General features: G+C 47.9%; 2 protein-coding genes across 2 annotated transcripts; one reads left to right on the top strand and one right to left on the bottom strand.

Moving 5' to 3' along the window:
• Positions 1-3,909: 3,909 nt before the first annotated feature.
• LOC119395667 (uncharacterized) lies at positions 3,910-7,789 on the top strand. Its single transcript, XM_037662657.2, has 3 exons — positions 3,910-5,138; positions 6,202-6,430; positions 7,243-7,789. The coding sequence occupies exons 1-3, from the start codon at positions 4,328-4,330 to the stop codon at positions 7,787-7,789; spliced, it is 1,587 nt and encodes a 528-aa protein (XP_037518585.1). The 5' UTR covers positions 3,910-4,327.
• A 2,764-nt stretch (positions 7,790-10,553) lies between these two features.
• Positions 10,554-25,726, bottom strand: LOC119397155 (cytoglobin-2). Its single transcript, XM_037664594.1, has 3 exons — positions 25,509-25,726; positions 19,677-19,918; positions 10,554-10,600 (listed from the first exon to the last, which is right to left on the bottom strand). The coding sequence occupies exons 1-3, from the start codon at positions 25,724-25,726 to the stop codon at positions 10,554-10,556; spliced, it is 507 nt and encodes a 168-aa protein (XP_037520522.1).
• Positions 25,727-26,082: the final 356 nt, after the last annotated feature.

The raw sequence follows: 26,082 nt of genomic DNA on the forward strand, positions 1-26,082 counted from the left end.
ATATATATATATATATATATATATATATATATATATATATATATATATATATATATATATATATATATACAGTGAAACCTCGGTGATACGAATCTCACGGGACCACCAAAAATATTCGTATCATCCAAAATTCGTATCACCAGAAAGCATGAAAAATTAGCATGCGGCAAATGAAAGCTGGCGTGCATTTTCATTTATTGGTTTTCAGGGCTGCAGCAGCGTCAGGAACAACCCTGAGTGATTGTCAGTCAAGTTTTTAGATGTCGGCAATCATACCAGCGTATCATACGCGCGTATTCATAACGAACCAGGTGCGTTGTGACCCGCTACAGCAGTAACCCCTTCCAAATTTTAGTATGTTTTTTTACATGACACCGGAGTACTGCAGTGAAAGTAACGAAAGAAGTGCTTTGACACGATGGATCAAGGCCACAAAATTACAAAACCGCGGTCCCGTGTTATGATTTCGTTATTGCGGAGATGTTGGCGATGTTTTTTGGGAGATTTACGGCCGTGCCTGCACAAGTGCGACCTCAACGTTCGCGCATGTTGACGTTGTGAGGCCTGACTCCTTCGCCAAGACCGTCCTCGCCTTCTTTCGTTCCTCGTCCTCCTTTCATAGGATGTCTGATGCACGAGGCAGGCACGTGTAAACACAGTATGACAGCAGCCCGCGTCGACGCATTAAAAAAAAAAAAACACGGTGCTAATGTCCTTTGTAATCTAAACGCGAAGGCGCACGGAGGCACATAACAGCTTCAAAGATTCGCGCACACAATTTCGGAGGCCGTGACGCGTCTCTCTGACGATTTGTTCCGACCGTAAGAAAAGTGTTTTTCTTACACCGTGATTCTGACGATTTGGCGGTGCGGCGCTCATACGCCTCCAACGCTCAAGTTTGCGCAGCGCCGTCCGCCGCCCCAGCGGAGAGAGGGGAAAACTCCGGTAGCTTGGACGGGTCGCTCTTGCTTGGTTTTCCCATTGCGCGCGCGGAGAACGTGCTCTCCGGGGCTTTTATCTCGCATTTTTCACGCTATGGGTGCCGTTCCTTCGTTTTACTCGAAGGCAGGCGCACAGTCCTGCTGCATTGTGAACTGTCACAAAAGTTTAAAAATGACGAAGGGCCGAAAACTGCCCGTCAAGTTCTACCGTTTCCAATGCAAGCAGTGCGAGGAGCAGAGGCGTCAAGAGTGGATTATGGCAGTTCGCCGCGAAGCTTTCGCGGTCTTGTCACCTTGAAGCAATTTTTGTCGTACACAGTATTACGAACTATTAACGGGGAGAAACGCGATGATCGTGCTCATTTGAAAGGGAAGTGCGTTTGTGAACCAAAGCTACAACAAATAGACAGCCGCTGTACGTTTCTAGATTGCGCGCTGGCTTTCCGAGTCAACCATTTGTGCTGTGACAGCAGCGGAGCATGTGGGCTTATTACACCACAGTTTAAATAACGTACCGTGAGTACTAAGTGTTTAATTCAGCTGATTGCGGTACATTTCCCGTCGCGGCTCCCTGTAAACAGAATTAAGCTGCATGTTTGCACTGAGCGTTTATATTGGCCTGGCATACGACACGCCGTGATTGCTTAGCAGGCTGAAGTGTTGCGCTGCTAAGATCGTGGTTATGGGTTCGATTCACGCATACGGCAGCTGCATTTCGATGGGAGCGAAATGCAGTAACAACGGCGTACTTAGATTTACGTACACGTTAAACAACCCCAGGTGGCCGAAATTAATCCGAAGTCCCCCACCAAGGCGGCAAATAAATTTTCGATGGCTTCGCGAATTCAGATGCGCTTATCATTGGGCACAAATCTCGGCATAATCATAAACATGAGTAATCCCAGTGGGTATTGTATAGTATCAGGGGCGTAGCGAGAAATTTTTTTTGCGGGGGGGGGGGGGGGGGGGGGAGTCCAACCATACTTTATGTTCGTGCGTGCGTTTGTATGTGTGCGTGTACATATACGCAAGCAAAATTGAAAACTTTCGGGGAGGGTTTGAGCCCCCCCCCCCTAACCCCCCCCCCTGGCTACGCCCCTGCATAGTATGATGCTGACCAAGCGAGCTGTCGAAACAACCAAAGCGACGTTAGAATAAGCGAACACGGTGCGTGATCAGGCGTCGATATTATTCGAAATGAAACACGCCTCTGCAAGAAACATGCATGGTCGAAGTGGGCATGATTTTTTTTTTGAGCGTATCATTATGCTGTCAAAGGGAGCTCTAAAAAAATCCAAGGTGACATTAAACTTGCGATCCGACGTTGTTATCATTCGATGCAAACCTCGGCAAAAGTGAAACTCCCACGAAACTGAACACTGCGCATTGCGATGCAGCCAGTGACTCAACAGGACAGATGTAAATTTATGCTCTTCACACTGAGCTCATAATAAATTTAAAGGCGGCCGGCAAACTTGGCGTCCATGCGATCGAAAAGTTATCAATAGAAAACGCACGCGAAAGCGTGCTGGGTGTTTGCTGACAGCTCGAGATCCGAGTAGACACGACTGCCGCAACGAATGTGCTTTTTACCGGTAACATAATTACAGAACTCGCGCAGGCACCTCCCTATTCATGTCAAAGAAATGTACCCGTTCAGCATCGGCACGCACGTAGCGCTCGCACAAACAGCATCGCCCTTGACGACCTGCTCGGTCCCGAAAAGGTGGTCGATCAACCGTTCTCCTCTGGTGAGATTCCCACCGTGAAAACGCTTTTTTTCCATCTCTGGGACCTTTCTAAACCTTCAGAGGAAGCGACACGTGAAGCTGCACGTGCACGGCGAGCAGAGAACAGCGCGTGCAGGGTGCGGGAACGTGCTGAGACAGCGCAGTCAAAAGGCAGGCGCGGGGAGGGGAGCGACCGGTTTTTGCTAAAAAGGCGGCGAAACGCGTGCGACGCAGCGCCCCCTGGCCGAGCTTGGGAGGCCTATGCCCACGTTTGCGTTCCCACGCTCGCACGTGCTTGGCGCGTCTTCCGCGACAGCGTGGACAGCACCTCTTCGTACCTGGGCGGTAGCGTACGTTCGTATCAAACGTCGCTGGGTGAAAATCGGTTCGCAACAACCGTACTTCATTACATTGCAGACGAATGTGCCTTAGCCGGGACCAACAAAAAATTCGTATCACCCCGAAATTCGTATGAGCTGTGATCACCGAGGTTTTACTGTATATATATATATATATATATATATATATATATATATATATATATATATATATATATATATATATATATATATATATATATATATATATATACCGGGTGTCTCCGCTATCTTTAGCCAAGGGTTAAAAAATACAATATTAGAGGCAGGCGAGTTAAATCACTAGCAAATTACTGACAGTCACCTTGCGCACTACAGGCAATTTTTTGGTTGGTAGATAACTAATTCGTTAATTAGGATTATTTATTTAAATAGCTAAATATTGACTGTAAGCAAGAAATGCGGCTTGCAAAGTTCGAGAGCGTCTTCAGAAACCCCAATTCTATTATTTGCGATAAAGAAAGTGTTGTAAATGCGGTGTCAAACCACCACGTGATATGCGCGCTGTCATTGCGCATGCGCCAAGTTTCTGTTCCTTGTTTTCTATCGCATCCTTTCCCTTTCCACTTTACTTATATATATGCGTGCAATAAACGCCTTTTGGTTGTTCTCGGCTGACACGGAATCATCAACGTCTCCGTCCTTTCGTGACGGCAGCTAGGCTGCCTCCGCTATGCTACAGTGGCGACGAGCAAAGAAAACACCCACGCGGTCAAGCAGGAACCCGAAGTTAAGCATCCAGTGGCAACCGTACTGCTGACAACGATGGCCTCCTACATGCTTCCCAGCTTCGACGACGCCACAGATAAGTGGAAACCTTACCTCATCAAAGTGGAGGCGTATTTTGAAGGAAATGCTATTTCGGATTCCGCTAAGAAGAGGGCACTTCTAGTAGCTGCACTTAGCACCTCGACGATCCAAATCCTGATGGGGAAAATAGCACCTGCAAAGCCCAATGCCTTAAGATATGATGAAGTAGTCAAGGTGTTAAATGACCACTACGACCCAAGGCGCAACGAAATTGCTGAAAGCTTCCAGTTTTTCAACCGCTGTCAGCAGGAGGGAGAAACCATTCAGGATTTCGTCGTCTCAATCCGACGCATTGCAGACAATTGCAATTTCGGAGATTCTCTGAACAGGCTACTTAGAGACCGAATTGTCTGTGGTGTGCGTTCGGGTGCTGTGCAGAAGCAACTTCTGGCAAAGAAAGATTTAACTCTGGAGGAAGCCGAGTCGATAGCAGTAGCCGCGGAAACTGCCGAAAAAAGACGCCAGGACAATGTGTGTAGACGTACCGCCTGTTCTTAAAGTGGAAGCGCGTCGCAAACTGCCATCGCGATCAAGCATGGAGCGCTCAGAGCGATTGGAGTGTGGAAGGTGTGGCAGTTCTAGACATGATGGCAACAGCTGCAGATGGAAGAATGCACGATGTTACGCTTGCGGCCTGAGGGGTCACCTCGCTAAAATGTGTCGCAGCCGCATTGGCAAAGATGTTGCCGCCCCTCGGCGACTACCTCACGCGAAAGCTTTGGCGGTAGAAGAGGCTTCTTCAGAAGAGGACAGCAGTGGTAGTGCTCAAATTTGGACGTTAGCGTCAGCACGAAAGAATTCTCTTGCGCCGCCAATAAGACGAATGTTCAGTTGGGGAGGCGTGAACGTGTCCATGGAAGTCGATACAGGTTCACCGGTTTGCGTCATATCACGGCAGCTTTTCGAAAAGCACCGCAAATGCTGGCCAAAGTTGAAGCCTTCACACGTAAAGTTATCATGCTACAGTGGAAGGTTGCCGGTGATGGGTGAACTGCAACTTTGTGTCAGATACCGCGATACTTCTGTTGACTGTTCCCTTGTGGTTCTAGACTGCCCCGGACCAAGCTTGTGCGGCCGAGACCTACTAATCCTCCTGGAACAAGCTGGCGCTCCGGTAGTGAGAGTCGCACACGAAGACGAGGCGACGGCTATTCGAGCGAAGCACCACAGCGTCAACGCCCTACGCCACACCTACGAGGATGTTTTTTCGGAAACCTTGGGCTTGATCAAAGGACCACCAGCCAGCCTCCTGCTGAAGGACGACGCGGTCCCCAAATTCTGTAAGGCGAGACCTATTCCATATGCTTTACGTGACAAGGTATCGCAAGAACTTGACAGGTTAGTGTCGTTAGGTATAATATCACCAGTCAAGCATTCTAACTGGGCGACGCCCATTGTGCCCGTTCTGAAGGACGGCTCGGTCAGAATATGCGGAGACTTTAAAGCTACTCTCAATCCCGCTTGTGCCACGGAACAGTACCCGCTTCCAGTAATTCAAGATATTTTTGCGTCATTAGGAGGTGGCCAGTTGTTCAGTACGCTCGACTTGCGGGACGCATATAACCAGGTGGCTCTGGACGAGGATTCCCGGAAGCTCTGCGTTATAAATACTCATAAAGGCCTTTTTTGTTACAATAGGCTTCCTTTCGGCATTTCTTCCGCGCCTGCAATATTTCAAAGAAAAATAGATACAATTCTGGCTGGCCTACCTGGCGTTCAGGCTTACTTGGATGACGTTCTGGTCTCTGAAACGGTTGGCGATGGCGGAGCACGATTGCAAAATGTGTTAGAACGGTTCAGAGAACATGGCGTGAAGCTCAGGTACGATAAGTGCAAATTTAGCCAACCATCGGTCACTTATCTTGGGCATCGCATTGATCAAGCCGGCCTTCACCCAACTGAGAAGAATGTAGATGCTATCGTAAATGCACCTAGTCCCAAAAACCTAAACGAGCTGCGTTCGTTTCTGGGGATGATAACATTTTATTCAAAGTTTTTGCCGAACATGTCAGATACGTTGTTTCCATTGAACCAGTTGTTGGAAAAAAACGCGCGGTGGCAGTGGAAGTCATCCCAGGAATCTGCATTTCGCAAGGCAAAGCAGTGTCTTAAAGATGCCGAGGTACTGGTGCATTTTGAGCCGTCAAGACAACTGAAGTTGGAATGCGACGCATCCGCTCGTGGGATAGGCGCCGTTCTTTTTCACACAATTGGAGGCACTAATAGGCCAGTCGGATTCCGGTCAAGAACCCTGACAAAAGCCGAAAGAAATTATTCTCAATTAGAACGAGAAGCACTGGCACTTGTTTTTTGGAGTTACTAAATTCCGGGATTATCTCCTAGGTCGAGAGTTCGTCCTGGTTACCGACCACCAGCCACTTCTGGGACTGCTGAGACCCGACCGCCAGACGCCTGCAATGGCCGCAGCTCGCATCCAACGGTGGGCCCTCTACCTTGGAGGTTACCGTTACAAGCTTGAATATGCCCCAGGAAGGCAGCTACTGAATGCGGATGCTCTGAGCAGACTGCCGCTGCGGTGCCAAGATGCCGCCACGGAACCTGAACCCGAAGAGTATGTATTTTCTTTGAAATGCCTGGATGAAGGGATAGTCACAACGCGCGAGCTGAAGGAGCTGACAGCCAATGACTCGATCTTATCCCGTGTAAAACAAAACATCTTGAACGGTTGGCCGAAAGGTGCAGTACGTCTTGACCCTGCCTTAGTGCCTTTTGTGGATCGCCAGTTGGAGCTATCTCTGGCACACGAACTTGTCTACTGGGGACATCGTGTCGTCATACCTGCCGCAGCGCGGAAGCGGTTGTTACAACTACTGCATGAGACTCATCAAGGCTCCTCGGCAATGAAAACAGTGGCGCGATCGTTGTTTTGGTGGCCAGGAATAGACCGCGACATAGAGTTAACAGCAGCGCAATGCACTAATTGCATTGACAATTTGCCTATGCCTCCAGCGGCCCCGCCTTTAAACTGGCCACAAACACAAGAGAGATGGTCGCGTGTTCACGTCGACTTTGCAGGGCCGATAGAAGGTAAAATGGTCCTCGTAGTAGTGGATTCTCACACGAATGGGTGGAAGCGGTGCCAGTGAACCAGGCTACTTCGGCAACCACGATTAACTGTCTGCGTGACATATTTAGCCGTTTTGGTGTACCAAGAACACTAGTGTCTGATAATGGAACGCAGTTCACCAGTCACGAGTTTGCAATGTTTGCTGACAGAAACATTACGCATCTAAGAACCGCCCCTTTTCATCCGCAGTCAAATGGAGCGGCCGAGAGGGCAGTCAGGACAATCAAGGACGGTCTTCGGAAGATGAAAGGCGGGAAGCTCGAGCATAACCTTATGCGTTTGCTGCTCAATTACAGAAGGACCCCACAGAAAGCCGGACTATCGCCATCGGAAATGCTGCTGGGGTACCAGATACGGTCACGCCTGGACACGTGCTTTCCTGCGACGACTGCGCCCAATTCTAAAAAGGAAAGCGACGATTTGTTACCACCAACGAACTGTGATGTGCATGTCCGCAACTACGGGTCCAATGGTAGATGGATGCCAGGACGTGTAACAGCTACATCGGGAGGACGGATGGTCACAGTGGAGACACCTCAAGCAATCGTGCGGCGTCACATAGATCAAGTGCGTACTCGTAGGGGATTTTCGGAAGACGAACCACTGTGGACCCATCCAGGTGATATCAGCAAAGGCAATACACCGAGCACAACGCCACTCGACCCACCGCCACCCGCGAACCCCGATGAAGCTGTGGAAGCGTCACCCCAAGAAACTCTCCCAGTCACCGACCAGCCTGAGCCTGCTGCAGTCCCAACACCCCTGGCAGCTACGACGGATCAAGAAACCGCACAACCGCTCCGGCGCTCCACAAGAACACGCAAGCCAGTGCATCGTTTTTAAGGAGGAAGAAATGTTGTAAATGCGGTGTCAAACCACCACGTGATATGCGCGCTGTCATTGCGCATGCGCCAAGTTTCTGTTCCTTGTTTTCTATCGCATCCTTTCCCTTTCCACTTTACTTATATATATGCGTGCAATAAACGCCTTTTGGTTGTTCTCGGCTGACACGGAATCATCAACGTCTCCGTCCTTTCGTGACGGCAGCTAGGCTGCCTCCGCTATGCTACAGAAAGTGTCACGTATACCATTTTTTCCAAGCTGCAAAGAATGCCCGCGAAATACAAAAAGAACCACGTGACAGCGCGTTCGCGCGCCGCGAGAATGCTGCCCTCAGCCGTGGTTCGAGCGAACAAAATCAGCTGCGGCCGCGACTCACCGGCTCTGTTGGAGCGGTAGGCCGATAAGTCAACGGTGGTTTTTTTGGCCCGCGTCAGCCAGTTGGTGCGCGTGATGGTGCAAGTTGTAGCGAGCGCGGGCCAAGAAACCACCGTCAACTGATCGGCCTATACGGCTATTCGCGATGTCCGTAGACTGTCGCGCCGCACCGCGGCGCATGGCGGCAACGACTCTTGGAGGATAGGCAGACGACGACGCGTGTTTTGGCTGCTTTAGTCAAATGCCTCGCGCCTTTGTACTCTTCTTATGCGCGTCATGGCCAAGAAGCACAACAGCAATAGGATGTGCTGCGTGCCCCAGTGCACAAACCGAGCTGCCCCTAAGAATATAAGCCTCCATTCGTTCCCGCAAGATCCGCGGAAAAGAAAGGAATGGGTCGTGAGGCTTCGTATCGGTAAGCCTGTGACGCCGCCGATGCGGGTCTGCAGTGCACATTTCATCCCCAGTGATTTCTTCTGGAGCAATACAGGTAAGTGGAAATCACTTTCACTTTTCGCTTTAATTAACGTTGGGGCCCATACATGCTAGCGTGACGCGACGCGATGGACAGTAAACAAAAAAATGCTGCAAACTGCGGGAAGTTTAAGGAACGAGCAAGCAAGCGAGCAAACCTAGTGGACGCGAAGTTGCTTCTTTTCGTGTGATCTTCGCAGTTGTTTTAGGGGCGAAGCTCCTTAAGGCGGCACCCGTTCGTCCCTCGTAGTCGTCGTCATCGTAGTAGTGCGTAACAAGTCTTACGCTTTGACCTCCAAGGTGGTGCCGGTGGGAGATTTCTCCTGTGCGTTGTTGAACAATAAAAAATTCGCAGCGTGCGCGTTAACTAAAAGCCGAATTCTTCTGTCTCTCATTCCCCATTAGCAGCCATTGGCATGTTCCAGTAGGAAACGTTAGTAGAAGTAGAAGTGTAAGTGTTAGCTAAAAGCCGACTTCTTCTGTCTGTCATTGCCATTAGCAGCCATTGTTTACCTCCAAGGTAGTGCCTGGTGAGATTTCTCCTGTGCGTGATTAAACAATAAAAATTTTGTTCAAAACGCCGTTGATTGATAAATTAAACCAACGAAAGACGCCAGATGTTTTGTAAAAGCAGAACGAAAGAACGCCAGATGTTTTTCTTAAAGTGTAGTAGTAGTAGTTGTATGTAGCCACCTCGCCCGATCGTCAACGGGCGAGGTGGACCGGCAACGGCGCGAGGACCCTGCCGTACGAGAGGTAAATCACACTAAAAGACATACTTTGCGGGCGATACACTCTAGTGAGCTTTCAACTTTTCGTCTTAATGTACATGATAAAGAAATTATTTCTACGAAAAACGCAAGGCACACCTGGAGCAATATATTTGGTTTTGGGACGCTAAATGGAACCATAAGGCGATGCGAAGCCGGAGCACTTGCACGATCGCGTTCCGTTGGCTTTCGTTGGGCATGCTACCGACCTCGCGTCGTGGAACGCGCGTCCTGTCTTCCCTCTAGCCTTGCCTTTAATTCGCACAGGGCGAGCGGGGAATGCGGTCGCTCTTGGCGCTCTTTCGCTCGGGAGCGGACTTCTTCCTTGCATTTCACCGATCACAAGTGATAATGAAGGGACCACGTAAACCAACAGTACAATAAAAGTTTGATGTTTAATATATACACGATGCTTCACACTCTTTATATTATGTACTGGGCGCATTTCACGGAAGAGTTTCACGGTTTACAGATGATTCCCTCCGTAGCTTCGCCCCATTCATCATCATTCACCCCGTGGATATGCTGTGATTTTTTTTACAGAGATTCAATACCGACTTCGATACACAAGCGAATTCCGTGAAATATTTCAATAAGCTCCGACATTGTACGGGTACTTTTGATCGCGGCCAGGGCCATCGGGATTACGCTCGGTCGTAATCTTATGAAGCTGTATCGATACGATCGAATAATATTCATAGCGATTTATAATAGCAGTATTGCACGGGCACATTTGATTGTGATCAATGCCGATCCGAATCGCATCTTTTAATCGTGATTGGTCCAAACTGATCCACGTCGAGTTCGGCGTAGACGTCACCAAAATAACAATCGTCGTGATCTCGATTGCGTCTGATCGGGATCAAGAGATCGTGTAGCAGCACCTGATTCGGACCGAGCCTAATCAAGATCGGCCCTGACCGTGATCAAAAGTGCCCGCGTGACAACGGTTTTGCGCGCGTCGGAGGCCTGTGCAATGCAGACAATCAATCTATGCAGGCTTCGATCTAAGGTGACATGACGCGTCCATTTAACACCAAGCAGTTTTATGAACTTAAAAAGGATCGAGAGAGTGTCTTAGACGAAAAGTGGGGCCCTCTGTATCTGCCAGTAACTTTTACTGTTCATTGAAACACATATTTTTGCTATTTAACGGAGACGTGCTCTGCAGACTCCGAGCTGCTGTGGACACCTGAGAGGAAAAGGCTCCAGTCTACAGATGATGTACTGTCGCACATCGTGCAAAACGTGTCGCACCACGCTGAAGAACACGCAACGAGCTGTGTTTACAAGGGTCTCTCCGGGCAAAGCGGAGCGCCTATCATCCCTCGAGCAGCCATCTTGAGCCGACTTGCGCGCCACCTACAGTTCGCGGACAGTGCGAATACCGCTGCAACGGAGCCGCCGAGTCGCGGCCGCAGCTGATTTCGTTTGCTCGAACCATGGCTGAGGGCAGCATTCTCGCGGCGGGCGAATGCGCTAGTCACGTGGTTTTTTTCTTGTATTTCGCGGGCTTTCTTTGCAGCTTGGAAAAAATGGTATACATGAAACTTGCTTTATCGCAAATACTGGAATTGGGGCTTCTGAAGCCGCTCTCGAACTTTGCAAGCCGCATTTATTGCCTACAGTCAATATTTAGCAATTTAATTAAACAATCCTAATTAACAAATTAGTTAATTACGAAACAAAAAAAATGTCTGTAGTGCGCAAGGTGACTGTCAGTAATTTGCAAGTGATTTCACTCGCCTGCCTCTAATATTGTAGTTTTAAACCGTTGGCTAAAGATAGCTGGGACACCCTGTATATATATATATATATATATATATATATATATATATATATATATATATATATATATATATATATATATATATATATATATATATACGAGAAAGAGGCAGAGGACTTCATTCGCACTCAGTTTAACAGTTTGATGTAATGTTTTTTCTAAGAGATAGAATTTGCTTAGCGGTGTTTAATCGCATAGAATAAGTCCAGTCACTTTTACGTAGCATACACTGGGACAATCATACATATGCGGGTTATGCATGTAATAGTATTACAAGCAACACTTTTTATACATTAACCACACAACGTTATGCATGAACACGATTATGTCGATGGCGGCCTTCCCAGTAGTACATATCTGTACCATTCAATGAAATTGCGCTAATGTCTAAAAGCTGCTCACTAATAATTGAGTAGCTACAAATGACTGTACATTTTCTTTTCCGTAATCAGTACTACTTTTTCTTGCACATATTCAGGCTTGCGAATATTTTGCCTTGATGCGCCTAGTAGAAATAGTGTTTCGAGCTTGTGGTTATTGTTATTACAGCTGTTATTATATTACTCTCATTATAAACTAGTCAACCACAACTTTTCCTTAGAAATTAAAAAAATTGTAGTATTAGCGCAATACATAGCTCATACTAATTGTCTTTGTATTTGCAACATTGCTTGGAGAGTCCTCCGGCACCTCCAAGGAAATACGCTAAGGAAAACGGTACCACAATTATTTTATTGCGATAGCAATTATATGGACAGTCTCGGCTGGATTTTGCCGTCGCCGTCGCCGCCGTCATGCACCGTATATGTATAAGTATGTATATATATAAAAGAGCCCCAAAGAAGAATAATTCAGAAAAATGCTTCCGAAGCGCGGAATCGAACCAGGGACCTCTTGCTCCGCAGCGAGGGGCGCTAACCACTACGCCACGAAACGCAGATCCTTCAGGTAGCTAACGGCGAGCGTTATATACACACCCTTTACCACTGGACGGACTCAGAGACGGCTGCGCTTATAAGCGTTTCTTCATTACTAGCGAGATGGCGTTAGGAGCGCGACAGACGCATTTAAAAGTCGTCGGCGAGCTCGCTCGCTTCTTCTTATACTTGCGCAAGGAGAACCTTGCCCTTCCGCTGTCTGCTCGCGCGGTTTTCTTGTGCTGAGGGGAAGAGGGATGTTTCACGCTTTCACCGTGATGTCCGCGCTCATGTTACGGAGCGTACGAAAGCCACTCGAGCTCAAGGGACGCCGCTAAACGAACAAACAGAAGTTGAGCGCGAACTATCAAGTGTCACAGCTCGACACTTGAAGCACGCTAGTTTCCTTCGCTGCTTCGGCCGCCTTTGCAACAGGAGCGCTGTTCAAACTGAGAGTATCCATTGGTGAGCGTCACTTCATATAGCATTAGTTTCTTGCTATCGCATTCATTGCTTCGGCCTTGCGGCGAAACTATGACTTTTTTAATTTGGGCGATTGTGAGGTTAAACTACCCCGCATTATTTACTTCCGCATCGCTCGTTAGCTGTTTATGATTAGTCGAAATTTTCTAGGTCATCCACATAGCACCTGCGCGTAATTCGATGCAACAAATGACGCGAAAATGATCCATCGCGTAATGACCACTTATGCACAACTTCTTAACACAAGAAACTATTTTCAATACAGCACATTGTTGGCCATTGGTTCTGCGGCGTTCCTCAGATATTTTTGGGTGGCCACAAAATCGCCCGCTTGTTGCGCAACGTCACAAATCTGTGAAATCTCTAAGCTGTCAAGCGACGTGTGTGCACTAAATAGCGCATTGATATGCTGAACAATATCTAAACTTTTTTTAACACAAAAGTGTTTTATGCCGGGGTCCACCAAGACTTCAGTGACGTATTTCCGTCACGGAAATGACGTCGAAAAAATATACACAATCAGATGGCAAAGAAAAAAAAGGTACCGTCAACGGGCATCGAACCCACGACCGCTCGGTCCACAACAACAGATGCCGGCACGCTATCCACTGCGCCACGGTCTTTTTTTTTCTTTATTACCGGTTGTACTGCGCCACGGTCACAGACTCTGGAGGCGTTACGAACGCGCCTTTTATATCTACGACTCTCCCGGTCGGCTGGGTGGTGTTGACCTCTGGGAGTGGTAAGGTAAAGTAATTCGTCATTGCTGTGGCCTCCACGACCAACACCTGCAACGCGTTTACGCGTCCGTCCCATTCGGCGCGTTTTCAATAGAAGTTGAATTTTGTCAATGCCTTAACACACCGCGAGGTGGCGACCTTTGCCCAAGCGTCGTAGCGTGCCTCGGTGCGTGCGCCCCCCTTAGGGTGTTGCCATTCTTTGAAGGGGCTGATGCCGCCACGACGCCATTTTTTGCCCCGCGTCTCGTGCCTCTCAGCGCAGCTGCCGTAGAGAGGTGAGACGCCGGTGACACGCCGTGGGCTCAAGTATGGCAGCCGCGCCGCAGTAGACGCCGCAGATGTCCTCACCCTAAAGCGGACAAAACGCGCATCAAGGCACCCTAAAGCGTCGTAAAAGCGTCGGCCTCGCTCAGCATCACGCTAATACAAACCAAATATAGCTCTGCGACGCGCGCCTGCCTCACCTGGCTGTAACAGCGCGTTTCATGCTCACGCGCTCGCCCCGAGAAAAAAATCACAGCATATCCACGGGGTGAATGATGATGAGTGGGGCGAAGCTACGGAGGGAATCATCTGTAAACCGTGAAACTCTTCCGTGAAATGCGCCCAGTACATAATATAAAGAGTGTGAAACATCGTGTATATATTAAACATCAAACTTTTATTGTACTGCTGGTTTACGTGGTCCCTTCATTATCACTTGTGATCGGTGAAATGCAAGGAAGAAGTCCGCTCCCGAGCGAAAGAGCGCCAAGAGCGACCGCATTCCCCGCTCGCCCTGTGCGAATTAAAGGCAAGGCTAGAGGGAAGACAGGACGCGCGTTCCACGACGCGAGGTCGGTAGCATGCCCAACGAAAGCCAACGGAACGCGATCGTGCAAGTGCTCCGGCTTCGCATCGCCTCATGGTTCCATTTAGCGTCCCAAAACCAAACATATTGCTCAAGGTGTGCCTTGCGTTTTTCGTAGAAATAATTTCTTTATCATGTACACTAAGACGAAGAGTTGAAAGCTCACTAGAGTGTATCGCCTGCAAAGTATGTCTTTTAGTGTGATTTAACTCTCGTACGGCAGGGTCCTCGCGCCGTTGCCGGTCCACCTCGCCCGTTGACGATCGGGCGAGGTGGCTAAATACAACTACCACTACTACACTTTAAGAAAAACATCTGGCGTTCTTTCGTTCTGCTTTTACAAAACATCTGGCGTCTTTCGTTGGTTTATTTCATCAATCAACGGCGTTTTGAACAAAATTTTTATTGTTTAATCACGCACAGGAGAAATCTCACCAGGCACTACCTTGGAGGTAAACAATGGCTGCTAATGGCAATGACAGACAGAAGAAGTCGGCTTTTAGCTAACACTTACACTTCTACTTCTACTAACGTTTCCTACTGGAACATGCCAATGGCTGCTAATGGGGAATGAGAGACAGAAGAATTCGGCTTTTAGTTAACGCGCACGCTGCGAATTTTTTATTGTTCAACAACGCACAGGAGAAATCTCCCACCGGCACCACTTTGGAGGTCAAAGCGTAAGACTTGTTACTCACTACTACGACCACGACGACTACGAGGGACGAACGGGTGCCGCCTTAAGGAGCTTCGCCCCTAAAATCGCGGCCGGGCTACCGGGGCGGCATGACGCGCTTTGCGTTTCCCTCTAGTCCGGCCGTGGTGTTCAATCACATTTTAACATGCCGCGGGATGGCGACCAAGTTCTGCGTCCAATATGCGACGCTCTTCTGGCTATCACACCTCGTTCTCTGATTACGCTTTCACCGTTAACTACTACAGCTACCACAAGGGTTTGTTTAATCATTTAACATGGACGTTAGTCGTCGGGATGGAGATGTACCACCAATCATCAAAGTGGGTCCATACACGTTAAACGGCGCCATTAGCTGCCAGACATCAATATACATTGTGCAAACTCTCGTATATCAATGTACAGTAAGCATTCAGTTACTTCTGTAAGGGCACACTTTACTTTCGTGTTATTGCGATTCTTATGACGGAGGGATCAACCGTGTTTTTTTTTGTAATGGCCCCTGAACATAATTCAAGAGGGCTGCCCGCCGATTAGACTGGTAGCCTTCTGAAAAAAAATCACTAAAAAGAATATCGCAGTTTCGCCGCAAGGGCGAAGCAATGAATGCAAAAGCGACAAACTGGAATTTTATATGAAGTTGGACTAGCAGCTAGCTCTTTTGGATCCAACCTCGCGTAACTCTGCAAAACGCACCAGTAAGGGAATACGGCCGCTAGCGAAGCGGTTTTCGTGCTCTCTGTCGTCTCAACGCGAAGTAAACCGTGAAAACACAGCACGTATAAGGGTATACGAGCTATCCACTGATGTCTGTCGAGATAGCGTTCGGGGCCGCGCCCTTCTGATAAAAGTTAGTAGTTGCTCGACCAACGCAGCTACCCCTCCTCCCCCCCCCCCTCCCACTAGATTCCCTTCATGCCTCTTCGCCCGACAAAACACCCGCGGGCAGTTTCCTCTTTACTTGAGGAGTCATCGACGGCAGGCCTCCCGCGCGTGATGGTGTTATAGCATGAGCCTTCCTTCGACGAAGATGGCTAGATCGTTCGTCCGCGTTCGCCCGCAGCGTTCCCGCGTTATTGCTCGCACGGAGAACACACGATAAGCGGGACAATGCTATCAATTTGGACTTATACGAAACATGACGGCGACGCCGACGGCAAAAGTCCGCCAAGAGTGTCTCTACAATTGCTATCGCAATAAAATAAAAAAAACGCTTGGCCTGCGCGGAACCCGCCGCACAGTTACAGCGAAAGCTGGAAGAGGGGCCTTTGAGGGCCCGTTGTAAACTATCTTGGGGCAACTAATACAAGTACACTTCCAGGGTATCCGCTACACCTTAGATAATTTTTGTGAAGTAGTGAAACACCCACTATGCTATTATGCGTCATACTGCGGAGAAGCAAGGTGCCCGCTACACACCTGTACGGCATTATGTGTACTTTGTTGATGCTGTGGCTGATGACAATGAAGAATTAAAGACGATAGTCTTTCTTGGGGAACTTAAACGCAGAAATTTTGGTCTGTCTTTCTGTTTGTCGGCACGTCACTCGATTCCGCCACCCGGCCAAAGTTGAACCACTTGCTTACCGCCCACCCATTTTGAACTGGTACGGTTGTTCCTACTTGTGAACGTTGTCGATCAAAAAGTAAATATTACGCATATCTGAGGCGCAACATCATTAGGTAAGTATTAGGTGGTGTGTTCCTTTAATCGAAAATACATAGATACGCAATTTTAAAGACCCTAGTTTCTTAAGCTGCGCTGAAAATGCGACTGCGCTGAAACTTGTCTTCCTCCGTGCCCTCTGCACAAGCTCATGTTGTGTTTCGGTTTCGGTTCAGTATTGCATTGTACGAATGACTGGGGGCGCCGCTTTGGCATTCCTGTTTTACCCAGGCGACGTGTAAATAAGAGAGTTTGTGGAGAGTACTCTTTGAGTGCGGACGTTTCTTGTCGTTCGGCGCATCGCGCCAAACCGCGTGTTCGGGCTGGCCGGCGTCCAACGCGACCCGGTCTTCACCTGCCGCTGCGCCGGGACTGCCAGCCCGCAACACAGCACTCATGTTTCCCGACGTATTGCCAGATGGCGTGGGTGGGAAGCTTTACACCACACATTCATTGCGCAATTATCATTGTGTGACGCCTGGTTGTTATCTTAATTTTTTACCGCGCTATATTACATATGCTAACGTGATTCCTTGCCCGAAATCACACCTGTATAGTGTTTTTTGAAAGGGTGTTTTAAGCAGCGGTGTGGCTCTGCGGTAGAATACTCGACTGCCACACAGAGGGCCCGGGTTCAAATCCCATTTGATCATGGTAATTCTTTTATCATTTTCCGCGATAGCTGTTACGGTAAACTACGGCACCAAAAACGGTCGTCGTTGTGATCTCATAACAGTTTTCGCTGTAAAAACTTCAGAGCTCTTGAACTTCGCCTTCAAGAGTAGAACGCGATAGCGTGATCGGGACCCGTTTGCATTATCTTCTCCTTCGCTTCTCAGTGCACAGCTCTACTGTGCCGTGTAACAGTGGCCGTTTAAAAGTCTCCTAGAATGCATGTCTACTGCAAGTGCAGTTGCGAAGTGTCCACTACGCCATAATTCATATATTGTGAATCAGCGAAGTAGCCACTACGCGTCCGAAAGGCAATACGCGCCGATGCAGACTTTGTTGATGCTGTTGTCAGATGATAAATTATGTCTGAGCACTTTATGATGGGTGGCCTTTAAATCACCCAATAGCTGCGAAATTCAGATTGTGTTACGTTGGTTGCAATTCTACCCTTCTGCAACGCAACATTACACGTGTGAAAGGTACTCCGCGTACTACATAACGGTTGCCTAGCGGTTTTTCCGTAACAGTTTCAAGCACTAAAATCGTTCTGTGGTAAAAACCTCACTGCCACGCAAAAGGCCTGGGTTCTTTTGCTAACGAACCGAAAGTTTTAGGGGCGAAGCTCCTTATAGCGGCACCCGTTCGTCCCTCGTAGCGTAGTATGTAACCAGTCTTACGCTTTGACCTGCAAGGTGGTGCCGGTGGGAGATTTTTCCTGTGCGTTGTTGAACAATAAAAAATTCGCAGCGTTAGCTAAAAGCCGACTTCTTCTGTCTCTCATTCCCATTAGCAGCCATTCTTTACCTCCAAGGTAGTGCCTGGTGAGATTTCTCCTGTGCGTGATTAAACAATAAAAATTTTGTTCAAAACGCCGTTGATTGATGAAATAAACCAACAAAAGACGCCAGATGTTTTGTAAAAGCAAAACAAAAGAACGCCAGATGTTTCTCAAGCAAAACGAAAAGACGCCCGCTGCGTAACGAAAGACGCCAGATGTTTTCTAAGCAATGGTTTTCTAAACAATGAAAATTCACAGCGTACATGTAAAATTAAAGTGCGCTGCAAGTCGTCATAACTCATCGAACCTTTAGTATAAACGCGCCCGATCTCACGTCGGTGATGATGTACTGGGCAGAATTCATGGAATATTCACGGTTTACCGATGAACCTCCGCAGCTTCGCCCACTCATCATCATTCACTCCGTGGATATGCTGTGATATTCTTCTTATTTATTTGCGCCTATCTCGATTTTTCGCTCGCAACCAACGACACCGACGCTGACACCGGAACTTCTGCGACACGGGCTCTTTAAAGGGACACTAAAGGCAAATAACAATTTATGTCAGAGTGAAAGCCCAATGTATGACAACTTCTAAAACGGCAATATTATCAACAGCAGTGCCCTACTTACCGAGAAATTAAGCTAAATGTATCACATGATGAGCGCCACGAGTGGGACATTTTCGAAGTGATCCCGATGACGTATGGAAGTCGGCCTACAATTAAATCACTAGTAATCAAACTAGCAGCAGTAGAAAAAGAACATTCCGAGCATCAAAAGACGTAATAAAATGCTGTTTGTTCGTTTCCGCTTGATTCATGGAAAACAAAACATCCGTGGCGTTGCCATGGGGAACGGCGCGCGTGGTTCAAAGGTTCCGTTTTCGCCGAACTGCGCCTCGCCCGTCTCAGTGGTAGTTTCGGGATCGCGTACTGCCGTGCGTGTTTTGCGCGCTCGTGAAAGTTGCTCTGACAGAAAGTTCGACAAAATGCCGCATGCTTGTGATATTGCCGGATGCCCGAATGGTGCACAACGCCAGTGCTGCAGCAAAGAAACCGGTGTGTCCTTTCCCTGGGTGCCGCGGAATGAACCCTTACGCTCGAAGTGGCTTAGTGTCATGCCATTGCGCCAGTGTGCTAAACAGTCAAAACCTCTGCGTGTGTGCTCGCTGCACTTTCGTACTGAGGATTACGAGACCAACCGCAACTTGGTGACGGCTTTGAATGCGCCCATCCGAGCAAGTCTTTGCCGCAGCGCCGTTGTTGCTACTGTGGGTCCCGCTACTTCGGCTCGGCTGCTACTAGTGTCGGCGGCCGCGCAGTAAAAGCGGGCAACGTTGGGCACGGCAGCAGTGACGTATGAGAGTCGTATTTTCAGGCGGGAGATTTGAAGCGCGCTAACGCGATGCGGACCACTAAAAACGTCATTTTATTTCAAAATAAGCACTTCCTTGGCACAAAAGCAGCACTACGAGGTTTCTGTACCGCTATTTCAACAATCACCGTCGACTTAATATTTGCCTTTAGTGTCCCTTTAACGCTATCGCGTAATAATATGCGGGCTTTTGTCCGCCTTACTTGAATGTCTCATTAGTATTGCTATGAGCACAGAGTTTATAGGCGGCAAAACGAACAGCTACGTTTGCTGAATATAGCGTGTCCGATGTATAGCTTACGTACGTCGAATAGCTTTATCCACGCCGCGATGACGTCCTGCGTGAATTGTTCGGGACAGCGCGTCTGCATGGTCTCCAGAATCACGTGCAGTAGGTGCTCGAAGTGCTCGGGCTTCAAGCCTGGTTTGGCCGCGTGGTTGACTCCAGTCTTGCGTACCAGCTCAGTCATCACGTCCAGGTCTTCAAGCGTGTCAATCACAGCCGCAATCTGGTGGCCCACGGCGTAACCGTGCGCCCGGAACCTGCGAGTGGGCTGACCTGTACGCACCTTCGTTTCAAATAAGCACCCGCAGCCCCAATCGATTCCGTTAACCACAACATCATATTAACTAAGCTTCACGACTATGGCTTTAGAGGCAGAATTCACGAACTTCTTAAATGCCACATTTCCGACCGACAGCAACGAGTAGTGCAGGATGGTATTGTGTCCTCGACTGAGTCAGTGGTCTCAGGAGTACCACAAGGCTCTGTTACTGGACGTATTCTTTTTTTTCACTCTATGGTAATCACCATCCCTCTGTGTTATTGCACTCGGAAGCTGTAATGTATGCGTACGACACGGCACAAATTTTTGTTGGAGACCGCTTAAACCATATCAAAGCCGAAATCAATGAGCAGCTACACAGAGTTAATTTATGGTTTAAACGAAATCCCCTAAATATTAATACAGACTAAACTAAATACATGGCCTTGCGCTCCATGAAATACAGCCCGACTTTGGTAGATTTATTTATATTTAGAGTCGGCACTGTTGCAGCGAGTAACCACATTTAAATATTTGGGTGTTATGTTTGACTTAGATGTGAACTGGAAGTCTGATATAGATAAGACATGCTCGAAGTTAGCGCATGGCTACCACTCATAGCTAAGAGACCGAGTGTGTTTCCGCGCAGCCCCTTTGCGTCCCCTATATTTCGCACTTGTGCATAGCCATCTGAGCTACTGCCTAGCATCGTGGGAAAGCACATGCGAAACATAATTGTAACCTCTCAGCCGTTTACAAAAGAGGGAAATAAGAATTATTACATTTTAAAATAAGACGGATACCAGTAAACCGCTGTTCCAACACATGCGCGTACTTCCGTTGGACTCTGTTCACGTAATAAGCAGTGCGGATATAATACACAGAATAGCAAAACATGACGACTGTCCACCACTAAGCACTTTTCAGTTACCGGCGCTCAGCACAACAGCTGCGACGAACAATTGCTTCAATTTACCGGTTGCTAAAAATGTCTATGGTCGGCGGCTAATAGAATTTCATGGCGCTCTTATTTGGAATGTTATACCGGCCGATGTGAAAGCAGCACACAACTTTTCTGCGGCCATGAAGCGTTTTATGTTAGCTGATAGTGGTGTAGGTTAGTAAATAATCTACGCGTTTTTCTTTGTCTCTAAAAGTGCATTGTGTAATCTAGCATGTGTATTTTTACCTGTTCCGTTTGTCACTGTTGGTACCGTTTGCTGAGTTATGCGCTCTGTATAACCATTGGTCCCGAGACTAGCCAGGCTATGGGACAAAAAATGTTTTTTTCGAAGTTTTTGTATAGCGTGTTGAAAGTGGCAGTGAAAAAAAAGATGCTTTGACAGCACGAATAAAAAATGCGATATCGTGCGAACTGTTGTCATTAAAAGGGGGTATCGTGTATTGCGTTAGTTTCTGTAGTGAAATGACGCCGCTGCGTGGCGCTGTGTGCAACGGGAAGGACACAATGACCATTGAAATGGATATATATATATATATATATATATATATATATATATATATATATATATATTTGCATCGACGAGCTAGTACAATTGTGTAGATGATTACGTTTTTTTATCTTTATTTGTACAAAACAAGCAGTTAAACTCTCCTTCAACCGATGATTTTGTCCAAAGAAAAACAATGCACAAGTTGGACAGCACACAAGGAGGAGACAGACAGCAAATGCGCTATGTTTCTATGAAACAATGCACCAACTAGCCTACAGCGCGTATTCCTCAACTTTAGCCTGTGAAGTTGACGTATCCTTAAGCAGGTCTTTTAGTGCGTCACTTTCTTTGATTTATTAAGTACGTGAGCATTCCTATGCTGACGAAAGAACTGCGTCTGTCCGTCTGCCCGTCCCTATGTCATGTGAGAATAATCGCCACTAAGAAATAAATGTACAAAACAAAATACATCTCCTTGGCGACGGTGGCTTTCGAACCGAGGACATCACGCTAGGGCACAGTGGTACAAACAGCGCTTATAGACCAGAACACAGCGAATTCCATGCGCATCGCCATATTGGCATCGCGCGTCGCGCCATCTATCGCACACGCGACGAAACGACATGCGCGGGCTGCCACACCAGCAAACGCTACACAGAGCAAACGTGAAACTCCCGAAACTCAGCCCGTCGGAGAGCGCGTTTCGCGTCTTTTCTAGCCTGGACATTTTCGCTGATCTTATTGGAACATCAAGAACATCTTGCTCGTGCAAATCCACAATGTATACAGTACGTGGTGAGTGGGCTGCGGAAGCAACCTCGTGAGATATGTACGCTGTTACATTTGTAAAAAAGCATTCTCGCTGTAGTACGCGTGAATCGTAATTGCAGTGCAGCTCGCGAAAGAGTGAAACGATGTTTTGTTGCCCCATATAAGAATCTGTACACAAAGTTTTGTGAAAGCTCATCATTTCAGCATGCATCGCGTAATAATTAGAGTACGCTTTACGGGTAGTTTCGCGGAACGTAATTTTTGTTTCACAAGCGCTCTTACAATAATGCGTCTTGCTCACAAAAGCATGCTATCGGAGAGTATAACCTGCAGTATCGTTCAGCGATCCCTTTTGGAAGCTACCTGCGCGATTTTACTCTTGTAATGATGGTGCTTTACAAGCGAAACTGTGTTACTCTTAGTTAAGCCGGTTAGCTACGCCTGCGACGTAAAGGACACTGGCGTGCCAATATATGTATTATGTGCAGCTGGATGCATCGTGTCCAAATACGTTTGGGGACATCAAACACTGAAATGAAAGCACGAAATTCTGGCCATCTGTTGAGGAGCACTGTGTCATTTATTACCTTTTGAAGACGAAATATCGAAGGCGTGGATGCCATCAAAAGCACTAAAGCTTAATACTACGTTGAAAGTAGCAATGCATGATCATTGCTTGTGCTTGAAAGCACTACCTTGCACTAGAGTTTCGTCAAAGGAAACGCTCAAAGGTATGAAGTGCACCCCCACACAAAGCTCGCGCCTACCATCAACCCAGCTGCGTGTCACGCAAATCAGGTTCGCAAAATGAAATAGGTGGGCATCACACTGCAGAATACACGCAGTTAGTGTACTTACTCGCGCATTTTCACTCGGCTCCTAGTTTTTCTTTGTTGGAATCACAATTATCCACTGCGGCGAAGCTGAAAACACCGCACCGGCACTATTTCCGTGGCGCGTCGTAATCGTCGCAGACAACGCTAATATCCTCTTGTTGCGCTGCCTGTTTTGGCATCCAAAGACGACGCAGTAGTGCCCAGACGAGCTCTTATACGCTGAAGCGGCGTGAACGGGTACTTTTTCGCTTTTTAAAGCCTCAGAACTGCAGCTTGGCCTGTTTACTTGGTGCAGCCCGCGCGCGCCTTGGCAGCCCCGGTCAGCCCGGCGTCTGGGTGCGAGAGTATCCGCTCGGCTCGCCAGCAGCCTGGGTGCGAGACAGGTGTGCTCTGGTGCTCTGGTGTACAGATCGCGAATATATCAGTACCCTATGGATGCGTTGTAGCGGTGGCAAAAAAAGGAAGAAAGCACACTATCTATGAAGGCATTGATAAATATTTTCGGGTGGTGGAATAAAAGCCTTCTTCAGGACAAGATGTAACGGCCACACGGGGTATTGTACGCCTCCGAAAAATTTCGATTTTGCCAAAGGTTCATGCCACCGGTTGTAGCGAGGCGTGATTTCTGTTGGTCCGCGCTAGGCGATCAACTCTAGAAAAAATGATGAACCAGGCCGCGTTGACACTGCCCGACAACAACATCCCAAGGAACTTGAAAACGGGGTACCAGCGAAAACAGAATCACGTACACAAGAAGAAGGCGTTACACACGGACTAACGCTGGACTTTCAACTGTGCTTTTTTGGAAATTGCATTGCCGCACAAGGCTTCTCACGCATGCGCATTGCCGTCACTTCCCACGACAGGTGACACTTCAACTTAATTTTTTTACGCTAAGTAGGCATGCTCTTTCGACGTCAGAGACAAGGACGTATCGCTGACACAATTGTCTTTATGATTCGCAATATGAAATGCTTCTAAAGTGTCCCGCGAATATTTTGCCTTTCCATATTGCCAATCATAAAGATAATTGTGTAAGCGATACGTCCTTGTCTCTGACGTCGAAAGAGCATGCCTACTTAGCGGAAAAATAAGTTTGAAGTGTCACGTGTCATGGGAAGCGACGGCAATGCGCATGCGTGAGAAGCCTTGTGCGGCAATGCAATTTCCAATAAAGCACAGCTGAAAGTCCAGCGTTCGTCCATGTGGAGCACCTTCTTCTTGTGTACGTGTTTCTGTTTTCGCTGGTACCCCGTTTTCAAGTTCATAATGCACGAACTGGCCCAACAGCTAGCGCTAATCCCAAGGAAGGTCGAAGCAATAGAGTTTTCTCAAATAAAACTCTACGTTTACGCATCACTTAGACAACACCAAACGGAGATGCTGCGTGGAGCATTTTTGTGTATGTGTGTGTGAATTACAGCCTTGTGAAGCAAATGGACGATGAAGGTAAGGAATGTGCAGAGATACGACTGCTTTACATTTCAAAGGCAGAAATAATACAAAACATTGAGTGTTGATCCCTCCTTCACAGTAATCGTTCATGTCCCGAAAGTGAAATTAGTTTCTAGACAAGTAGTTCCACCAGTGTTGGACGTAAAAAGAATACAATCTGCACAGCCTTCGACGTGGAAGCACAGATGTTCACATCCACGCCGAGCATTTTGGTGCGACTCCATGGGGTGTTTGGCTGCCGGCATGCGCGCAGGTCGTGCTCACAGTCACGAAAGTGAAATACATAATTCGCAGTTTGCGCCTCGAACGCATGAACACGTTGTGCTTTCCGCTCACGTGTCTCACTGGTTCAACACAGTGGTAGTACTGCGCCGCGTCGCGCTACGCCATGACGCTTGCACCGCCATCCCTGTCAAAGATAGAATCATATAGATTCCTCGTTCCCGGCAAGGAACCTGTTCGCCTTTGTGGCGTAGTGTTCAGCGCGTTTAGCATCTGTGATAGGGTGTTCGATGTTCGATTGCCCGGTCGGATAACTTAGCTCCTCCATTTGAGTTTCTTCGAGAACACCCACCGTTTGCTTTTATTGACGTCACTTCTCTGACGGAATATTACTGGTCGATCCCGGCGACAAAGACTTTTGTGTTAATTGGTCAAATTGCAGGGCAGTTGCCGAATGGAAGCCGAGACGCATCTTTTATATCTATCGTTCTACTGTACAAGTTGCAATGGTGGTGGCGGCTATCCTGCAAGGCACTATTGCGCGGAAGATGTGTACGTGTATTACAGTTCTCTGTGACAGTGCTAGCCAGCTCAACACGCGGCAGTGGAGCGTCAAGCATTACGCTAACCGAAAACTTCAATTACATTAATCGCTACCGCACCGTGGGCATGGTGACCCAGATAATTTGGCAGGCGAAACGCGAGGCATTCACATCTTCGCCCAACCGTGCTTATATCAGTTAGGAATAGTGGGCATTTTATTGCACAAAATGCAAACAAATGCTCGTGCCTACGGTATTCAAATTTGTTTTCTGTGGCTCGTTGCCGCACGTCGTCGTCTGGTGCTCACCTGTGATTGCAGACGAGATCCTTGAGCGGCAGGTCTCCGAAAGGCGGGAACAGCGGCAGATACGAAGGGTACCGCTGGAAGAACTCGACGAAGATCAGCACCCCGTAGTCTTGATTGGCTTGACAGAAAGCCTGCCAAGTTTGACGCACATACTTCCGCTCCCGGTTCGTGAGGTTTGCACTGCCAGACGTCGTGGCCTTGCGGAGACTGTTACCCATTTTCTTCTTTGTCCAAGCCTCGTGCGTCGCGCGCAAGCGGCGCATGAGGTGTGGCTTTTCCCCTCTACATGTGTAGCATCTACCTTCCCATGGAGATCAATGAAGAAGTAAATGATTTGCAGTGAATTAACGTATCACACACAAAAAAATCTTACTGGCTTTTATGTCGCGGAATTGTTAGTGAAGCGGTCTTTTAAAATGAAGGACTAAATTTCGTATTTCCGTGTTTTGGAAGGTAGACGATGGGAATGAAGGATGATGATGTTCGTCGTGTTGCCATCATTTCAGTGGCAGTAGCCCAGAGGCGAATAAAGGAAGAGCAGCAGCACGAGTATACACTCGTGTTGAGGCTAAGC

This window comes from Rhipicephalus sanguineus, chromosome 6, assembly GCF_013339695.2.
Source record: "Rhipicephalus sanguineus isolate Rsan-2018 chromosome 6, BIME_Rsan_1.4, whole genome shotgun sequence".
Classification (NCBI taxonomy): Eukaryota; Metazoa; Arthropoda; class Arachnida; order Ixodida; family Ixodidae; genus Rhipicephalus; species Rhipicephalus sanguineus.